We start from the raw sequence: 16047 nt of genomic DNA, 5'->3' as shown, positions 1-16047 counted from the left end.
TAAGACATTTTTGCAGACAAACGTTCTGTAAAATCAATAGGAAGCCATAATTTAAACATTTTGTTTTTTTGTTCATTAGATAGATCAAATTTCTCTGCATGGCTTTCAAAAATTTCTGAGTTTCTACACACATGGATCTTTACATCATATGTGGGAATGGCTTTACTCAGATTCATCAAATATTCCTGAGATTTTAATTTCAATTTAGTTTCTTGTATCATTTGTTCCTCACCATCTATGGCCATTACTGCCACATGGTGCTCTTTATCAACATATTGAGATTTCTCATCTGTCTGAACAGATTTATGCATACTATTACTTAATTTCTTTTCTGTTACCATGTCATTAAAAATCTTTACCAAAGAAGCTATATTCCTAAATACCTGCTTCTCTTTTGTAGAACAAATTCTATTTTCAATCTTAGAATTTGCCTGTTCACATTGTGTATACAAATCTTGCCATATACTCTCTATACTGTCACTAGGCACAATTTTAAAATCAACGTTACACTTTTTAGACAATGACTCTAATTTTTCCATACTTTAAAAGTAAAATCTTTACTCACCACTGTAGAAAGCTTCACCTTCAGCTTATCCTTGGAACAGTTGGTCCCTGTCATCAGAACATCTCAGTACGTCTGGCACTTGTGGTCCTTCTGTTTTTCCTCACAGGCTTTCCTCACACAGGCTTCCGTATCATATAACACGTACAACAGTCATCTGTATCTCACCAATATAGGTTTCTTTTCGAAGTCTTCCTGAATCTTGCAATTCATACAACTTGCAAAATACTCCTCTCCTCCCCCTTAATTGCAAGTGAACGGAACGAGAAAAACAGGAAAAAAAAACGACCGTGCTGGCTCGCCACTGTTAAATAGCCATGAATTAACGGAGGAAGGCTGGCTCGCCACTGTTAAATATCTTGTATTTGCCGGTGAGACTTGTGTCCACTGTTAAATATCCGGACCTGGCCTTGTCCACGATAGGAAGAAGTCAGCTTGTTATAAATCAGTGTAGAGGTTTATTAATATCTTGAAGGAAAACACAGGAACAGGGAAAATGTCCAAATAACACAAATATCAGTCAATTGTCAATAGCTTACATCTTCAGAGAAGTTAAATCATCTGGATATCTTGTAGTTACAGCTTGGTTCATGCTTGTCATCTGGTTGGTGGACTTGGGCTGGTTACGACGTCCATGGATGTCCATCTGCCTGGACCACCCACCCTGGTGTTCCCAAAGACAGACCTCCTGGTCTTCCCCTGGTCTTCCCAAAGACAGACCCAGACATGTGTATTTCTTACTCATTTATATTCATGAGAGTGGGTGTTACCTTCCATCTTGTAGCTATGTAAGGAGATTTCTAAAATGGTCTACTCTAACCGCACCCATGCACCCAAAATATAAGACTATGATGTCAGTAGAGTGTTAACCCCATGTCTGCTAGAGAATATTGTAAATATATAATATTTAACAGTGCTATCCATGTTTTTCAGTGACCCATTGAGTTGCATGGGCTCGTTTTTATTTCCTAATATCGGACATGTGGCTGTTTTTATTCCATAGAACTGCAATCCGTCCAAAAATACAAGTCTGAATAGACGCATATAATTAAATGGGTCCGTGTGCTGTCTGCTGAAAACAGTGAAGGCACAAAGACCAAAATCGCCCCCCCCCCCCCCCCCCCCCCGCAATAATAATAATAATGCTGGACCTGCTGATCGCCGGGTTGGTGTGATGAGAGGCGCCTTTAAAGGAAACTTTTCTAAGAACAGTGGTTACTTTCTAACTCCTAAAAATGTGCTTCCTCCAGCCGCACGTAGCGGTGAGGGCACAGGGACACAGCAGGCATTCTTTAGCTAGTGTGTCAGATTTTTACATGTGTGTATTCAGGCACTAGGATTCGTGTAGACATCCCCGCAGTGTATAAAGGGCTGCTGTGTAGAAGGGATTCCGGCTGCACAGGGAAGCTACAGTGTAAGGAGATAAGTTAGATTTTATTTCTCCTGATTTATCTGTACAATGGCATTCCTTTAAGGGTGTGTTCACATCTGTGCTGCAGATTTCATCAAAATGCCAGACAATATAGTGTTACTTGCTGTAATATTTTATCCAGTAAAATGACCGGGATCCGATGGACTCCTTTAAGGTCAGTTCAGTCCATCGGACTTCATTGGTGTCGATCATGTTACAGATCTAGGACTGATATTATTTTTCCCATCTAGCTCACCATCAGCAATAACAACGTTGATGTGAACAGCGTCTAATTCTGCAGAAAGAGTTACTTTCTGCCAAAAAAATGCAGTATAATGTGGAATTTCACAAGAGCAAAAGGTTGGGCAAGAACCAATTTGGACTTGTAAATAAAAAAAACCAACCCATTAGTCTCTGTTCACATTTGTAACAGACTTCGCAGTGAATAGAAGATTAGGCCGGTCTGACATTTATCTATCCCAGACTCTTGGATGGTATACAGTATGTATTCAGTATGTGCCTAGTGCGGAGAGAAGTTTGTCAAAAAAAGTTGGGTGGCCCTTATAGCAGCTAATGGCATTTATATGATGTCACCCAGCTTTTCTAGAGACAGATTTGAAATCTGATGGATGACATCTTTTCTTGTGAAAGTCTCCTAAGTTAGTAGCACATTGAAATGCCTAAATTTAATTATTTTTTTTTTAATTTTCTTCTCCTTCAGCTTCCTTGAAAGCCGAGGCTTCCCAGCTGAGACAACGTAAAAGCCACAATGCTACCGCCGGAGCCGCAGCGAGGCCCAAACCCCAAGCACGTCAGGAGAAGGGCAGTTTCATGCGACGGATATTTGGTTTTGATTGGTCAGATCTGTCCAGCTGGCAACGGTTTGTGAGTCTGATGAACCGGCCCACTGACCCTGCTGGTCTCGGGGTCTTCCGCTTCCTCTTTGGTGAGTTCTATAAACAGTAGAATGAATATTGTGAATTATTAGATCGCTCTCCGTCCTGGGCCAGCTCCAGCTTTTCCTCATTCCAGAGAGGGGGTGGCTATTTTCCACAGGAAATCCTCCTCCAGTCGTTACTTCTCTAGTCTGCTTTTGATATATTTTACCTACATGTCTCTTTATACACAGCAGATATCCCATAATCCAGTGTAGTGACTAGGCCACAGTGATATGTTGTCCTGCTGGAATCACTATAAATGAAATATCACTGGACAATACATATGGCAGCTTGAAGAATCCAGTCATAAGTGGTTGTAGTAACATGTCACTCTCACAGTTATTCTCATTTGTGAGGGTCTCCTGTCATTTCCCCCCAGCACCACACACACACACACACAAACCGCACTCCTGCACACACTATTAGGTCCCATAGTGGCCCCTGCACACAGTATTATGCCCCATTATGGGTCACCCATGAACAATTATACTCTGGGGTTTGAAAAGACCCCAGAGTATAATGATCGGAGACTCAGGGGAGGATACAAACATAAAAAACACTGTTACTTACCTCTCCCTGGCACGGCGCACTCCCCACAGATCTCTTGACTGGTGGACCAGATGTCACCTGACCCAGGCTGGCATCATGACACATAGTGATGTTGTCCTGAGGCACGTGACACCACCAAACAGGCCTGAAGCCTGCCAGAGTGCAGGAGAGGTAAGTACAAATGTTTGTTGTCTCACCTCCCCTGGGCCTCCAATCATTATACTCTGCGGTATAAAAAGACCCCAGAGTATAATGATAGCCGTGTTTGTGGAGTTCGCGGGCCTGTAGCATCACTTGCTGATCTCCGCTCCTGATCACAACCGCTTCCGCAGAAAAGGAAGCGTTGGTGGCCATGAGCAAGAAGAGGATGGCAGCACTGTAAGTGACCGTCTGCTTCTCCCCAAGTGTGAGAAGGAGCTATCGCAAGTCCTTCCTTCCAACCGCGACCAGGCTGTATAATCTACATCAGACCAAACGAAGATCACTCCGCACAGAGAACTAATGATTATGACTATGATGTCTTCCTTCTTTCTTCTGTTCCTTAGCTGCTATGGACTCCTAGTATATCTTCTCTTCTCAGCATATGTGTGTCTACGTCTGTAATATATTACTGTGTATTATCCTGTATCTGTATTACTATGCTGCTGTAACATACTGAAATGTCCCCACTGTAGGACTATTAAAGGGTTATCTTATCTTAAATAGGACCTGTTTCCTGCTGGGGTCAGTCCAGCAGGTAATGGCCTATTTTAAAAAAACAAAAATAAAAAAAACACACACATCAGGGGTCTCCCAGGCCCAGTGGCAGCAGCTACTGCTGCTACCCCGCTAGTTAAGCCTCTGTATACGCTCATTCACAAAGGAGATTTTCAGTCCTCTTGATCACTGGGAGACCCACTGATCGCCCCCCCCAGATCAGATCAGACACTTATCCCCTGTTCTGTAGATAGGGAATAAGTGTCCATAATGGGACAACCCCTTTAAGTCCTTGAACACGATTCCTGTAACAGTGTTTCACCAGGGAAAAAATTACTGCTTGTGACCTTGCAATATTAAAAATTCATCTGACCGTCTTGGATGCTTAGGACTAGTCGCAAGGTCACTCACACTTTTTTTTCCCCCCGCAGGTCTTTTATTGATGTTCATTATACATGTTCTTGTTTCTTACATACATACACACATGTCCAGATGTGGTCATTGAATATCTCTGTGTTTTGTGATGTCTGTCCTCGTGTACATAGCTCAAGGGGGGGGGGGTCTGTTTTTAATTAGTGACACAGTGGTGTATGGAAACTTATGTTTTTCACATAGTTCTTTATGGGATCTAATATGTAAATGACCAATGTCGGCCAAACCAGAGATGACCATTTCTAGACGACACTATGGTGTATTTTCCTTTCCTCATCACGGCAGTGCTGGATGAGAAGATTCAGCCATCCAGGATCCCTGCTTTGTACTGCTGAAGGGCAAACACCCCGATACAGTGCTGTGTACTGATGGGTGACACTGGTTTGGTTGATATGAGCTAATTTGCATGTCCTGTATGAATATATTAGTTATTCTCTAGTGGAGGAAATTTTTGGGGTAGTTGGTAAATTGAGGTGCTGCCTGGTATACTGTGGATCCATTAGGGGGCGCTGGTTCCTGTGACTGTTAGTGTTTTATCCACATAATAGGCAGGTTAGGGTTGCATATAGGATAGACATAGTTAGCCACTACATCAACAATACTACACCTGAAAATGCCAAGGCTCCGGGTGTGCTAGTTGTGATGGGCTGGCAGGAAGAACCCTCCATATTGCACAGCTGATACTTCCAGAACAAGACAACGCCACCAACGTACCTGATTTAAACCAGCTCCATTCTATATATAACCAATTTTTTAGGTAATGCAGTGATGCAAAGCCCCTTAGGAGCTACCTGCACTGCAGATGTTGCAGAAAAGTTGCGTGTTTTTGTTGCAGATATTGCCAAGATTGACTTCAAAAGGAATAGGAAGCTGCAAGGAAGCTCTTATAGTTCTTATTCTACTAAATTCACTTCTGAGTTTTGCTCAATAAATTGCAGTGATATAAGCAACACAATACACAGCTTTCCCGCAACATGGTGCCCCAGCCCATAGCAGACTTACTTCCTGATTGTAGCCATGATGTGTGATTTTTGCAATGTGATAGGGCTGCACAAGGAAAAGATAAGTTTGCGTACACAGTAGACCAGAGGTCATCCTCCTCCTGTGTTCTGTGTATACTAGGGGTTACTATCCTGTTTATAGAGAGTGGGTGCATGTTGTGCAATGATAACCTGACCTTTCATTTGTTTATACAGCGTGACTTCATGTATCTAGTCTGCCAGTCTCCAAAGACACTGATGAGAAATCGCCCACCATTTAACTACTTTAACCCCACCACTGACCTTAAAGACTATTTCCATTGTAGGTAAATTAGCTTTTGTACAGGAAGATGAAAACTGTCTCTGTAGCGCCCCCTAGAGATAGCTACCCTCTGTGTTCAACCCTTTAGCAACAATTCAGGCAATGATCTGGACAGTAAGCAATACGAAGGCAAAGACTAGAAAGAAAGTCATTGTACATAGAATAAGAACATGAGAATGAAAAAAGATGAAACGTCCATGTTGAAGGTCTTGCTCAGTGGATGTGCAGTCCTTTACCACATTCTTGCAAAACTTTGTGCCTCTTGGAAGGCCCAAGAAACTGAGAAAAGCACCGAAACCCAAACCAAATGTAGCAGTTTTAGTTGTTTGAGAGTCACTGGCAACACAGTTGATGTCTATGGGAGCAATGTCACATACAACATAGGGTTGAGCATGTTTAGATCTTGTTTGACCGTTGCAGCACAGTCGCAGCATATCACATACGACAACATACAAATACATTGCAGTTTTTGTTGCGTGATTTTTCGACAAATGATGTCGTGCAGCCCTAGCTTTAATCTTACATTTCCAGTAACCGCACAGGGAATCTGTCATGGCAATTTGGGACATTAAACTCCAGGTCTATAAGGACCTGTGGGTGGTTTAGTGTTTCAGATCGATTTGACAGTTTCTCTTTAACTGTGATTTCCAGCCTGCGGCTTTCATGCTCCTGCAGGAATACAACTTGTAACATGCCTGACTGCCAGAGGCCAAGCAACCAATCTAATGTATATGGCACCTTACTGCCTGCAGCATTACCAACCAGTTTAACACGTACTGGCAGGCAGCAATCCCCTGAGATTATTACAGCACGGACTACAGATGGTTTTGGCTTTTTTGTTTGTCTGCCCCTATTTTCTTTATTGGGCATGGTATTGGGTATATAAATGCTTAGGTGTCGGTGTGTTGAAGATAAAGCATTTGATCTATGGACGTCTTCTCAGACCATGAGACTAGTTCCCCATTGGAAAGTACGGTAGTAGCTGTTGTATGTACATGCTGTCATCCCATTCACCTCTTTAAGACTGTTCTCAGCTTCTCTTTGGAAATGAATGGAGCAGCAGCACAAATGCATGTTTGTGACTCCTTTTAAATGGGGGGGACTCAGGACCCTTGTTGTCATAAATGTGGGGGTCACAGCAGCAGCCTTCACCCATCAGACACTTGGGCAGTTTTAGGCATACTGTTGATCTATCAAGCTGCAATACACGTATCTTATATTATTTCCTAGAGTTTTAAGAATTTCTTCCCTGCTTAAACCCATTAGGTTTCCTTACAGTTCTGGTTGCTTGCACTCTGCTTTAAATGCAATGTATCTCTGTCTTCCTCTTAGGACTGCTTATGGTTTTGGACATACCCCAGGAGCGTGGACTCAGCTACCTGGACCACAAGTACCTGGATGGGCTGGATGTTTGCAGATTCCCTCTCTTTACCTCCCTAAAACCTTTGCCTCTGGACTGGATGTATCTAACCTATGTGATCATGTTACTAGGTGAGTTTCTAAATCTAGGATCTACACCTCGAGAATGAGTTCCCTGACCCCATCCTACCTGCTGAGGGAACTGCTGTCCTCTCCATCCACAGACTTGTGCGCCTCCCTCCCTTTACTTTTAGGGGGGTCCCTTAACCAGTAAAGCCCAGCTTGCCTGGATAACTCCCATAAAACTGAATGGCTGGTGTAGCCAAGTCTCCATTCTTTTCTTTCCTGGATGTTGCGGCCAGCAGCTGCTCAGCAGGTGGGGATGGAGTTTGGGGGGACTCCCCTTTGGAAGATCATGTCACATAGGTATGTCTCTCATCTGTTAGATGTCTATGGTGTACATGGATGAAAAAAAAAACTCCTTTAATAAATGTGGATCCTACCCCTGCTAACTGCATCTTCTCTCCATCAGGTGCTCTGGGTATAATGTTTGGATTCCTTTACCGCCTCAGTTGTCTGTGTTTCCTCCTGCCATATTGGTATGTCTTCTTCCTGGATAAGACCACCTGGAATAACCACTCTTATCTCTATGGACTGATCGGCTTCCAGTTCACCTTAATCAATGCTAATCGTTACTGGTAGGTATCAATGCAGCCTGCTCTCCTTGGGGTAGGATGTTCACTTTCTTGTACTGCTTTTTTTTGTTTTTTTGCTTCTGATACAGTTTGAAGGAAAGGTACTACGAAAAAGCAGCACCCAGGTCTCTCCAAACAGGTGACCAGTGGAGGTCCTGTATGTTGTATCAACAATTTGATTTGAATAAACTATCTGAGTTAACATTTGCACGGGTCTCTTGGTTATTTGGGATCTGCTGGAGAGCCCATCCGCTAAATCAGTAGACACCCATGGACTCCATAGATTAAAAAGGGGTCTATTGGGTTTCCAACATTTTTATACTGAAACCAGCAGAGAGAATAGTCCTTCATAGCCTTGTAGGAACACCCGATTGCAGGTCCCTCATATACTGCAGTTTTGTTCCACCAGCACCAGACTAAGCGCAATCTCATGTAGGTAGCAATGTCCGTGTTGTATTGCCGTAATGATTACCTGTGTCATTGACATCATAGACATGTATGCATCTTTTGCAGTTATGTGTTTGTATGTGCCAAGGTTTAATTGCATTTATGATATCTGTTTATTTTCTGCCCATCCCAAGCTCTGTACACTGTCTTATTTTCATAGGTCGATTGACGGATTATTTAGTCCTCGTAAGCGCAATGCACAAGTCCCGCTCTGGAATTATACTCTTCTTCGTACTCAGGTAATACTATTATATAGTAAAATGGTGAGTTATCCCATTTGTTTCGGAGGAGGAATCAGGTGATTTCAGACATTACTAGCAACGTAAGCCTATGAAAACAGCACAGGTTTATGGCTTCTGACCATACAGACTGGCATTAGGTTGGCCATGCTAGTGAATATATATTAAATGTATTCCTGTTTATGGAGAAATAGAGTTTCTGTCTTGTCAAGCCGTGTCTATAGCAGCTCATGTATGTGGATATGATAGAGGGGAGTTTTCTGCATAGGCACCATCCTTCATACACCCAAACGGAGAGCAGCTCTGGAACACTAAGCCTGTCTGTGCATTGCACCAATAGCTCATTGATTTCAATTGATGTTGTGTAATGCCGCAGGTCACTCACCGGACGTTGTGTATTTCAGTGCTTTGCCGAGCAACCAAACTTTAAAGCAATATTTCTATTTTAGTAAATAAGGGTTATGCATTGTGTATATGAAGTTATAGAGTTCTCCAATTTACTTTCCATATTAGTTATGCACTCTTTAAGGCCCTCTGCTTGTAGTGATCCAATAGTGGCCTTCATTGTGATGCTATACAGTATATTGCAGAGGACATTTCTGATGACTGTAATGTGACAGATTAGGAGACAATCCACTACCTGGAAACACAGTTTTACTCCCTTGACTGAGCCACTGACAAACATCGCATGCATGACATATGGAAATGTATCATTGCTGAGCACCACCTGTTGGTGACTTGTAAGGCCGACAACACAAAATGGGCACAATGCTATATTTTTTTTTTTTTTTTTTTATTATTCTAAAAAAATTTTTTTTTTTTTTTTTTTTTTTGGGGGGGGGGGGATAGTTTTTGCATCTAGATTCCTTTGGTACTCTCTGCAGGGATCCCACTGCCTTTATCCTTTTGCATTGTAAAGCCACAATGAAAACCTGCTTTATAAATGTAATTGCTGCTGGTTGTCTAACTCTCATCCACTTTGCAGTTACGGTACATCGCAACAGATGAGGCTGCAGCTGGTGTAAGTCACTGTGCGCACCTAACATTGTTATTTGTGCTCAATCTTCCAGATCTTCATTGTGTATTTTATCGCTGGGATCAAGAAGCTGGATGCTGACTGGGTGGAGGGATATTCCATGGGCTCTCTGTCACGTCACTGGCTGTTTGATCCATTTAAGTAAGTACATTTGCTTTATGGCTGGTGTCTTATTGTCTCGTCTTTATCATATGTTCACGAATATATTATGTGCATTTCACCCGTTTCCATAAATAAGATTGCAGCTATAGACCGTCTCTTGTCATGCACACAATTGCCACTAGATGGTGCTATTTGCTTTACTGCCTATGTAAGTAATGTCTGATGAGAGATCTTCATGTACAGTACATGTCTCCACAAATGCCCTTTGTCTTCAAGGGGGCGGCCTTCTCCTCATCCCATGGTAGCCATAGAAATGACTGACCTTTTCGGAAGCCAGAATCATATAATCATGTTTAAATGAGTTAATCCAGCCAAATAGATGGCTTATTCTGGTTTTGCTGGGATGGGCTAAGTTGATGATATTTCGCATGGAGCATTGCCTCAATAATAATTCACTATTCAGGACAGAAATTCTGTAGGGAGCACTTAACATATTTTACGTATATTTAACGAGCGATATTAACGATACATAGAAATCATGGGATCCCATAGAAGAATTGATTAAGCTGGAAAGGGCAATTTGAGACCAGTTTGGAAGTGCCGTCCGACTGTGAAGCGTTAGTCCGCCGGCCTTGTATATTCGCTGAACAGACCGTAGTGCCGCAGCGGTAGAATATTTGGAGTGCATGTGAACCAAGTTTTAATTTTGAAACCTGGTGAGGACGCAGTTATAACGGATGATGGGTGGGGGTAGGAGCTGCCAGTCCCGTAACCATCAGTTTACCGCCAGGGAATCCTCATGTAGAGCAGGGATTGTCCATATGAGGGATCACCTATAAGGCTGGGTTCACACATGCCCATAGCTGCACATTGTCCATAGAAGCAGATTTCTTATCTTTCTTGTAATGAGTAAGAAATACATTGCACAGGGCTTCACAGGCCGGGGCCCCACGTGGCAAAAAAGGTGGCATTTTACAGTCCCTGGGAATTGGATGGGATTCTAGAAAATCCCATCCACACATTGCAGAAAAATACAGGCAGTGGATATACAGCGAATTCCAAAGCAGTTGTGTTTTTGGAAATCGCAGCATGTCAATAATACGTACAGAAATGCTGGAGGTTTCCCTATAGGTATAATAGAAGTAGAAAGTCCGCAGAAGTTATCTGAAAAGCGCTGCGGGAAAAACCACAATGCATTTCTGTCATGGTTTTTCCCGCAGCGCTTTTTCACTGACTCCCAATACGTGGGGCCTTAGACTGAGATTTTTGGGAAGTTACTACTGTCCTCTTCAAGAAGTCAAGCTCAAGTGACACAAGATGGCCGAGGTTAAAGGGATCCTATCATTAAAACTGTTTTTTTTTTTTTTTGTTTTTTTTTGTTTTCTCACTAGCACATCAGAATAGCCTTAAGAAAGGCTATTCTTCTCCTACCTTTCGATGTCTTCTCTGGGTCACCGTTCGCTTGAAATCCCGTTTTTTGTTGGTATACAAATGAGTTCTGTCGCAGCACTGGGGGAGGTCCTCAGCGCTCAATCAGCACTGTGGGCGTCCCCAATGCTGCCAGAGAACTCGCTAGTGCCGCCTCCATCTTCTTCAGCAACGGCCTCTTCACGCGGCTTCTTCTGGCGTGTGGGTGGTCAAAATTTAACGCATGCACAAGTTGGCTCTGCCAGCGGGCCTCGGGCAGAGATGACTTCACATGCAGGAGGCCATTTTTTTTGTGGCCGCTTACGCAAGCAGGCGCAGTAAGAACTCCATAGAACTACAGGAGCGTACTGTGCATGCTTGCGTAAGCGCCCACAAATAAGTGTCCCCCTCCATCTCTGCCCCCTCCATAGGATGGAGATCCCAGGTCCCCTGTTCTCAGCACAGTGAGTTAGACACTCAGATCTTTCCTTGCTGTGACAGCATTGAGCTTGGGGCCCTCTTCCTAGTGATCGGTAGGCCCCTAGCAGTCAGACGATTGTCACATATCCACTTGGTAGGTGTCACGTTGATTGTAGGAGAACCTCTTGAATTCGGTATTATGCACTAAATCACCAATACAAAGTGGAGTGAGTGGGGGTCTAGGAGAACTGAACTTCTAGAGGGAGTTTCCTGGACCCCCTACACCTTGATCAAAATGCCTCCAGTGCTTCAAAACAGAGGAAATCCTGGTGGTTCAGCTATTTTATTTCTTAACCATTTCCCGACAGGCCATAGACTATAAACGTCCGGAAAGTGGTTGCCTTTTTCTGACAGGACGTACCGGTACCGTACGAGTTCGTACAGCTGCTGACACAGGGAGCTAGCTGTAACTTCAGCCGGAGCTCCCAGAGAGAAGGCAGGGAAGGTTTTTTTTTTTTTACCTTCCCTGCCTTCTCGATTGCTGTGTATACAGCGCTCAATGAGTGCTGTATACACCACTATGGGTGCCGCCATGATGGGGCCACCCTTTGACCTGGCGCTCACTTGATTCGCTGGGCTCAGCGTCTTACAAAAGCTGCTGAGTCCTACAGGACCCCGATCAGTTGTGTAAGCTATACACTAACGTGCAGGAGGCTAAATGTACCAGCCCCAGTTGCAGGGGAAATCATTCTCCCTAACAAAGAAAAAAAGTGATCAGATGTCCCAAAGGTCTCTTATGACCTTATGGGGACACAATCTGAAAGAAAAAAAAAATTATAAAAAAGTAAATAAAATGAAATGTCGCTATTAAAGGTTATAGCCCCACCCCCGATGACACCATACAAAATAAAAATTACCGTAATGGAGAGGAAAAACTATTTTATAAAGTTTTTCATACATATGAGAAATGTTACAGCCCTCAAAACAGCACATACAAAAAAAAAACAAAAAAAAAGTGTCTCGACCTGGACCACAAATTGGCCCGATACTGAGGTGGTTAAGCAGAGTAGTACTTGATATTGGAGATGAGCGAATAGTATTCGAAGCTCTAGTTTCGAATACCTCGCTCCCATAGGAATGAATGGACGTGGCCGAACACTAAGGGGTTATGCGGCCGGCCAGCTGCGTGCTGGCCGTGTCCATTCATTCCTATGGGAGTGAGGTATTCGAAACTAGAGCTTCGAATACTATTCGCTCATCTCTACTTGATATATAACAACCCCAGTCACATAAGCTGTGATTTAGACACGGTCACAATACAATGTAATTGATCAGTTTGGGGTTTATAAGAATAAATGAAGTCATAAAATGGCCAGAGTGCGTTTTAGTACATGAAGCAATGTGTAGCTCCATGATGGAGACGAAGTAGTTAATAGCCTGCAGCCGCCTGCGCTGTGGTTATAGCACATCATTCACACGGAGTCCTATCATCTTCACTATCCTCAAGCATTAAATACATGATGTTTTCTGTCTCTTTCAGGCTGTTTCTGTCAGAGGAGATGACAAGCCTTGTCGTTGTGCACTGGGGGGGACTGATCCTAGACCTGACAGCTGGATACCTTCTCTTCTTTGATGCGACCCGTCCTATTGCTCTATTTTTCGTCTCTTACTTCCATTGCATGAACTCTCAGCTATTTAGTATAGGTAAGTGTGTGATGTATGTTACCTTTATAGAGGACACATTGGATGAATGCTCATTCAGCTGATAGCTGGTCTTCCCCACTCTTGTGCACTCCATTCAGCCGAGTGTGCATGTGTTGGGGAGGGGGATTAAGCCGCGAGCTACTTATGAAAGCAGCTTATCTTCCCTGAGGACACACTCCATTCTCCACTCCATACTTCTTTCCTCTAACATCATCTGCATTGGAGAGTCAAAGGCCACATACACATTAGGTAGTCGGCAGGGCCTGTTGAAATCGCCAGGTTCAGACAACTTTTCTTCTATAGCAGGGGTAGGGAACGTTCGGCTGTCCAGCTGCTGTGAAACTACAACTCCCAACATGCTCCATTCACTTCCATGGGAGTTCCAAGAACAGCAAAGCAAATATGCATGCTGGGAGTTGTAGTTTTGCGACAGCTGGAGAGCCGAAGGTTCCCTACCCCTGTTCTATACATATGGGGACATTTACTACTGTGGACCCCTGTGATCTGCTAATATTGCTGGAATAACTGCAGTATATACCGTATTTTTCGGACTATAAGACGCACCTAGGTTTTAGAGGAGGAAAATAGGGAAAAAAAATTTTGAAGCAAAAACTGGTAAAATATTTAATATATGGGAGTTGTAGTTTTGCAACAGCTGCAAGGCCACATTGACAGGTGACCCTGCAGCTGTACGGGGACGCATAGAGTGGGTTTTTTTTGCGGGTCCAGAAGTACTTTTTAGTTATACTATTTTGGGGAATATCTATTGCTTAGATCACCTTTTATTGAAAAAAAACCCGGTGGTTTATGATATATGATTTTCTACTTTTATATATATATTCTAGGGACAGGAGGTGATTTAGAACTTTTATTTATTTCATATTTTTATTATATATTTTTAAAGCTTTTTTTTTTTTTTTTTACTATTTTATTCCCCCCCCGGGGCTTGAACCTGCGGTCACTTGATTGTGTATTAGTATTACGGCTGGTCATAGACCCAGCCGCAATACTAATATATAGCAGTGACAGGCCTGGGAGCCTCATTAGGCTCCCGGCTGTCACCCGAACAGGTCGGCTCCTGCGATACCGCCGCGCAGGAGCCGGCCTGCAACTTTACAGGTACGGGGCTGGTGGGGACCGGCCCCGGGGGAGAAGGGGCCGCTGATGCTGACCCGGCATCCGCTGTACTAGAGAGGCGGATGCCGGGGAGGGATAGACGCCGGGGCCTGAGACATCGCTGCCCTGCCCTGCATGAAGCCAGCGGCGGGGGGACGGAGGAGCGGAATAGCATCACTCCTCCCGCTGCTAGCTTCATGCAGGGCAAAGGAGCGCAGCGATGTCGCAGGCCCCGGCACCTGTAATGGCGTCTATCCCTTGCCGACATCCGCCTCTCTATTACAGCGGATGCCAGGCGCCACATTCGGCCTATAAGACGCACCCTTCTTTTCCCCCCAAATTTGGGGGGAAAAAAGTGCGTCTTATAGTCCGAAAAATACGGTAGCCATTACATGACTATTGGTTGATACTGGGCATTCATTGTCTTCAGTGGGTGCCATACTGCATGAAGATCTACCCGTTCACCACCTTGTATGACTATACCTATTACACACCAGCTAGGGTTTTTACATCTTTGTTTCTTCTGTCCTTATCTCCTCCTCACAGGCATGTTCTCCTACACTATGCTGGCCACAAGTCCAATATTCTGCTATCCTGACTGGCCCCGCCGACTGGTGTCTAAGTTACCCCGCTGCTTACATTGGGCACTTCCTCCCACCCAGCCGCCACAAAAGAGCTCTGAGTGTGTATACCCAGGACAGAAGGGAAAGAGCTCAATAGGACTACGACATAAGCTCGGAGCCATCTTTACTGTCATCTACATCGCTGAGCAGCTCTTCCTGCCCTATTCACATTTTATTACCCAGGTAGGCGCTTATGGATGTGTGCCTGTGCCGTGTATCTCACCACAAGTTCTTCTTTTCTCCCTATTGAGTTCTCAGCTGAACAGGGTGTGCGTGTGTATGGGGTAGTTTGGGGAGATCATTGCACAGTGGGTGGCCTAGTAGGACACTATCACTTAGGTGGGAAAACCTCTTTTATAATCTGCTATTGGAGGAAATCTGAAAGTGTGATTTTAGGAGACGTGTGTGTGATCAATGGGAAATCTGTATAATAGTCTTCTATATCTGTATTCTTCGTTTTATCTGCAGGGCTACAATAACTGGACAAATGGCCTTTACGGTTACTCGTGGGATATGATGGTGCATTCTCGTTCACACCAGCACGTAAAAATTACTTACAAAGATGGGATCACCGGTGAAGTTGGTTATCTTAACCCAGGGGTAAGTGTTGCTTTTTAAAGATTCCAGAAAAGTCTGGGACTGTGATTGTACTTTCTAATGGCACTGTTTATTATTCAGTAAAAGACACAAAAATTGGTCAGCACCGCCAAACAATGTGAAGAAGAAATGCAGGTGCACGTGGCTGCAAATGGCTGCTGTGTACAAGGATACATGAATATGAGGTTCTTGGTACTTGTACTGTAATTTTAATATGTGATCTAGACTCCTAGTCGTTCAGAGGCCACAGGTCCAGAGAGGCCATTTGTGTTGTATGCAAGACATGATATGGCTGAGAAACACATTTGCCCTTACTTCATAGGAGACCCAAGCCCTAAGAGAGCTGACTCATTTTAGGGACCCACATAACAGGTTGCTTTGACGGGGCAGATGGGCTTACAACTACAGGTTT

At 43.8% G+C, this 16047-nt stretch overlaps 1 protein-coding gene across 2 annotated transcripts in view; it reads left to right on the top strand.

The window, feature by feature from the left end:
- Nucleotides 1-16047, top strand: part of GGCX (gamma-glutamyl carboxylase) — a 49565-nt gene that overhangs the window by 18447 nt on the left and 15071 nt on the right. For both annotated transcript variants that reach the window (XM_075272926.1, XM_075272927.1), the window contains exons 2-9: nt 2695-2919; nt 7223-7381; nt 7782-7947; nt 8552-8630; nt 9701-9807; nt 13136-13299; nt 14962-15221; nt 15507-15638. In XM_075272926.1, coding sequence (XP_075129027.1) covers nt 2695-2919; nt 7223-7381; nt 7782-7947; nt 8552-8630; nt 9701-9807; nt 13136-13299; nt 14962-15221; nt 15507-15638 — 1292 coding nt within the window. The remainder of the gene's footprint in view (nt 1-2694; nt 2920-7222; nt 7382-7781; nt 7948-8551; nt 8631-9700; nt 9808-13135; nt 13300-14961; nt 15222-15506; nt 15639-16047) is intronic.

This window comes from Leptodactylus fuscus, chromosome 5 (genome assembly GCF_031893055.1).
Source record: "Leptodactylus fuscus isolate aLepFus1 chromosome 5, aLepFus1.hap2, whole genome shotgun sequence".
In the NCBI taxonomy this organism is placed as follows: domain Eukaryota; kingdom Metazoa; phylum Chordata; class Amphibia; order Anura; family Leptodactylidae; genus Leptodactylus; species Leptodactylus fuscus.
The sequence above is the reverse complement of the archived record's forward strand: the minus strand, read 5'-3'. Positions and strand labels throughout refer to the sequence as shown.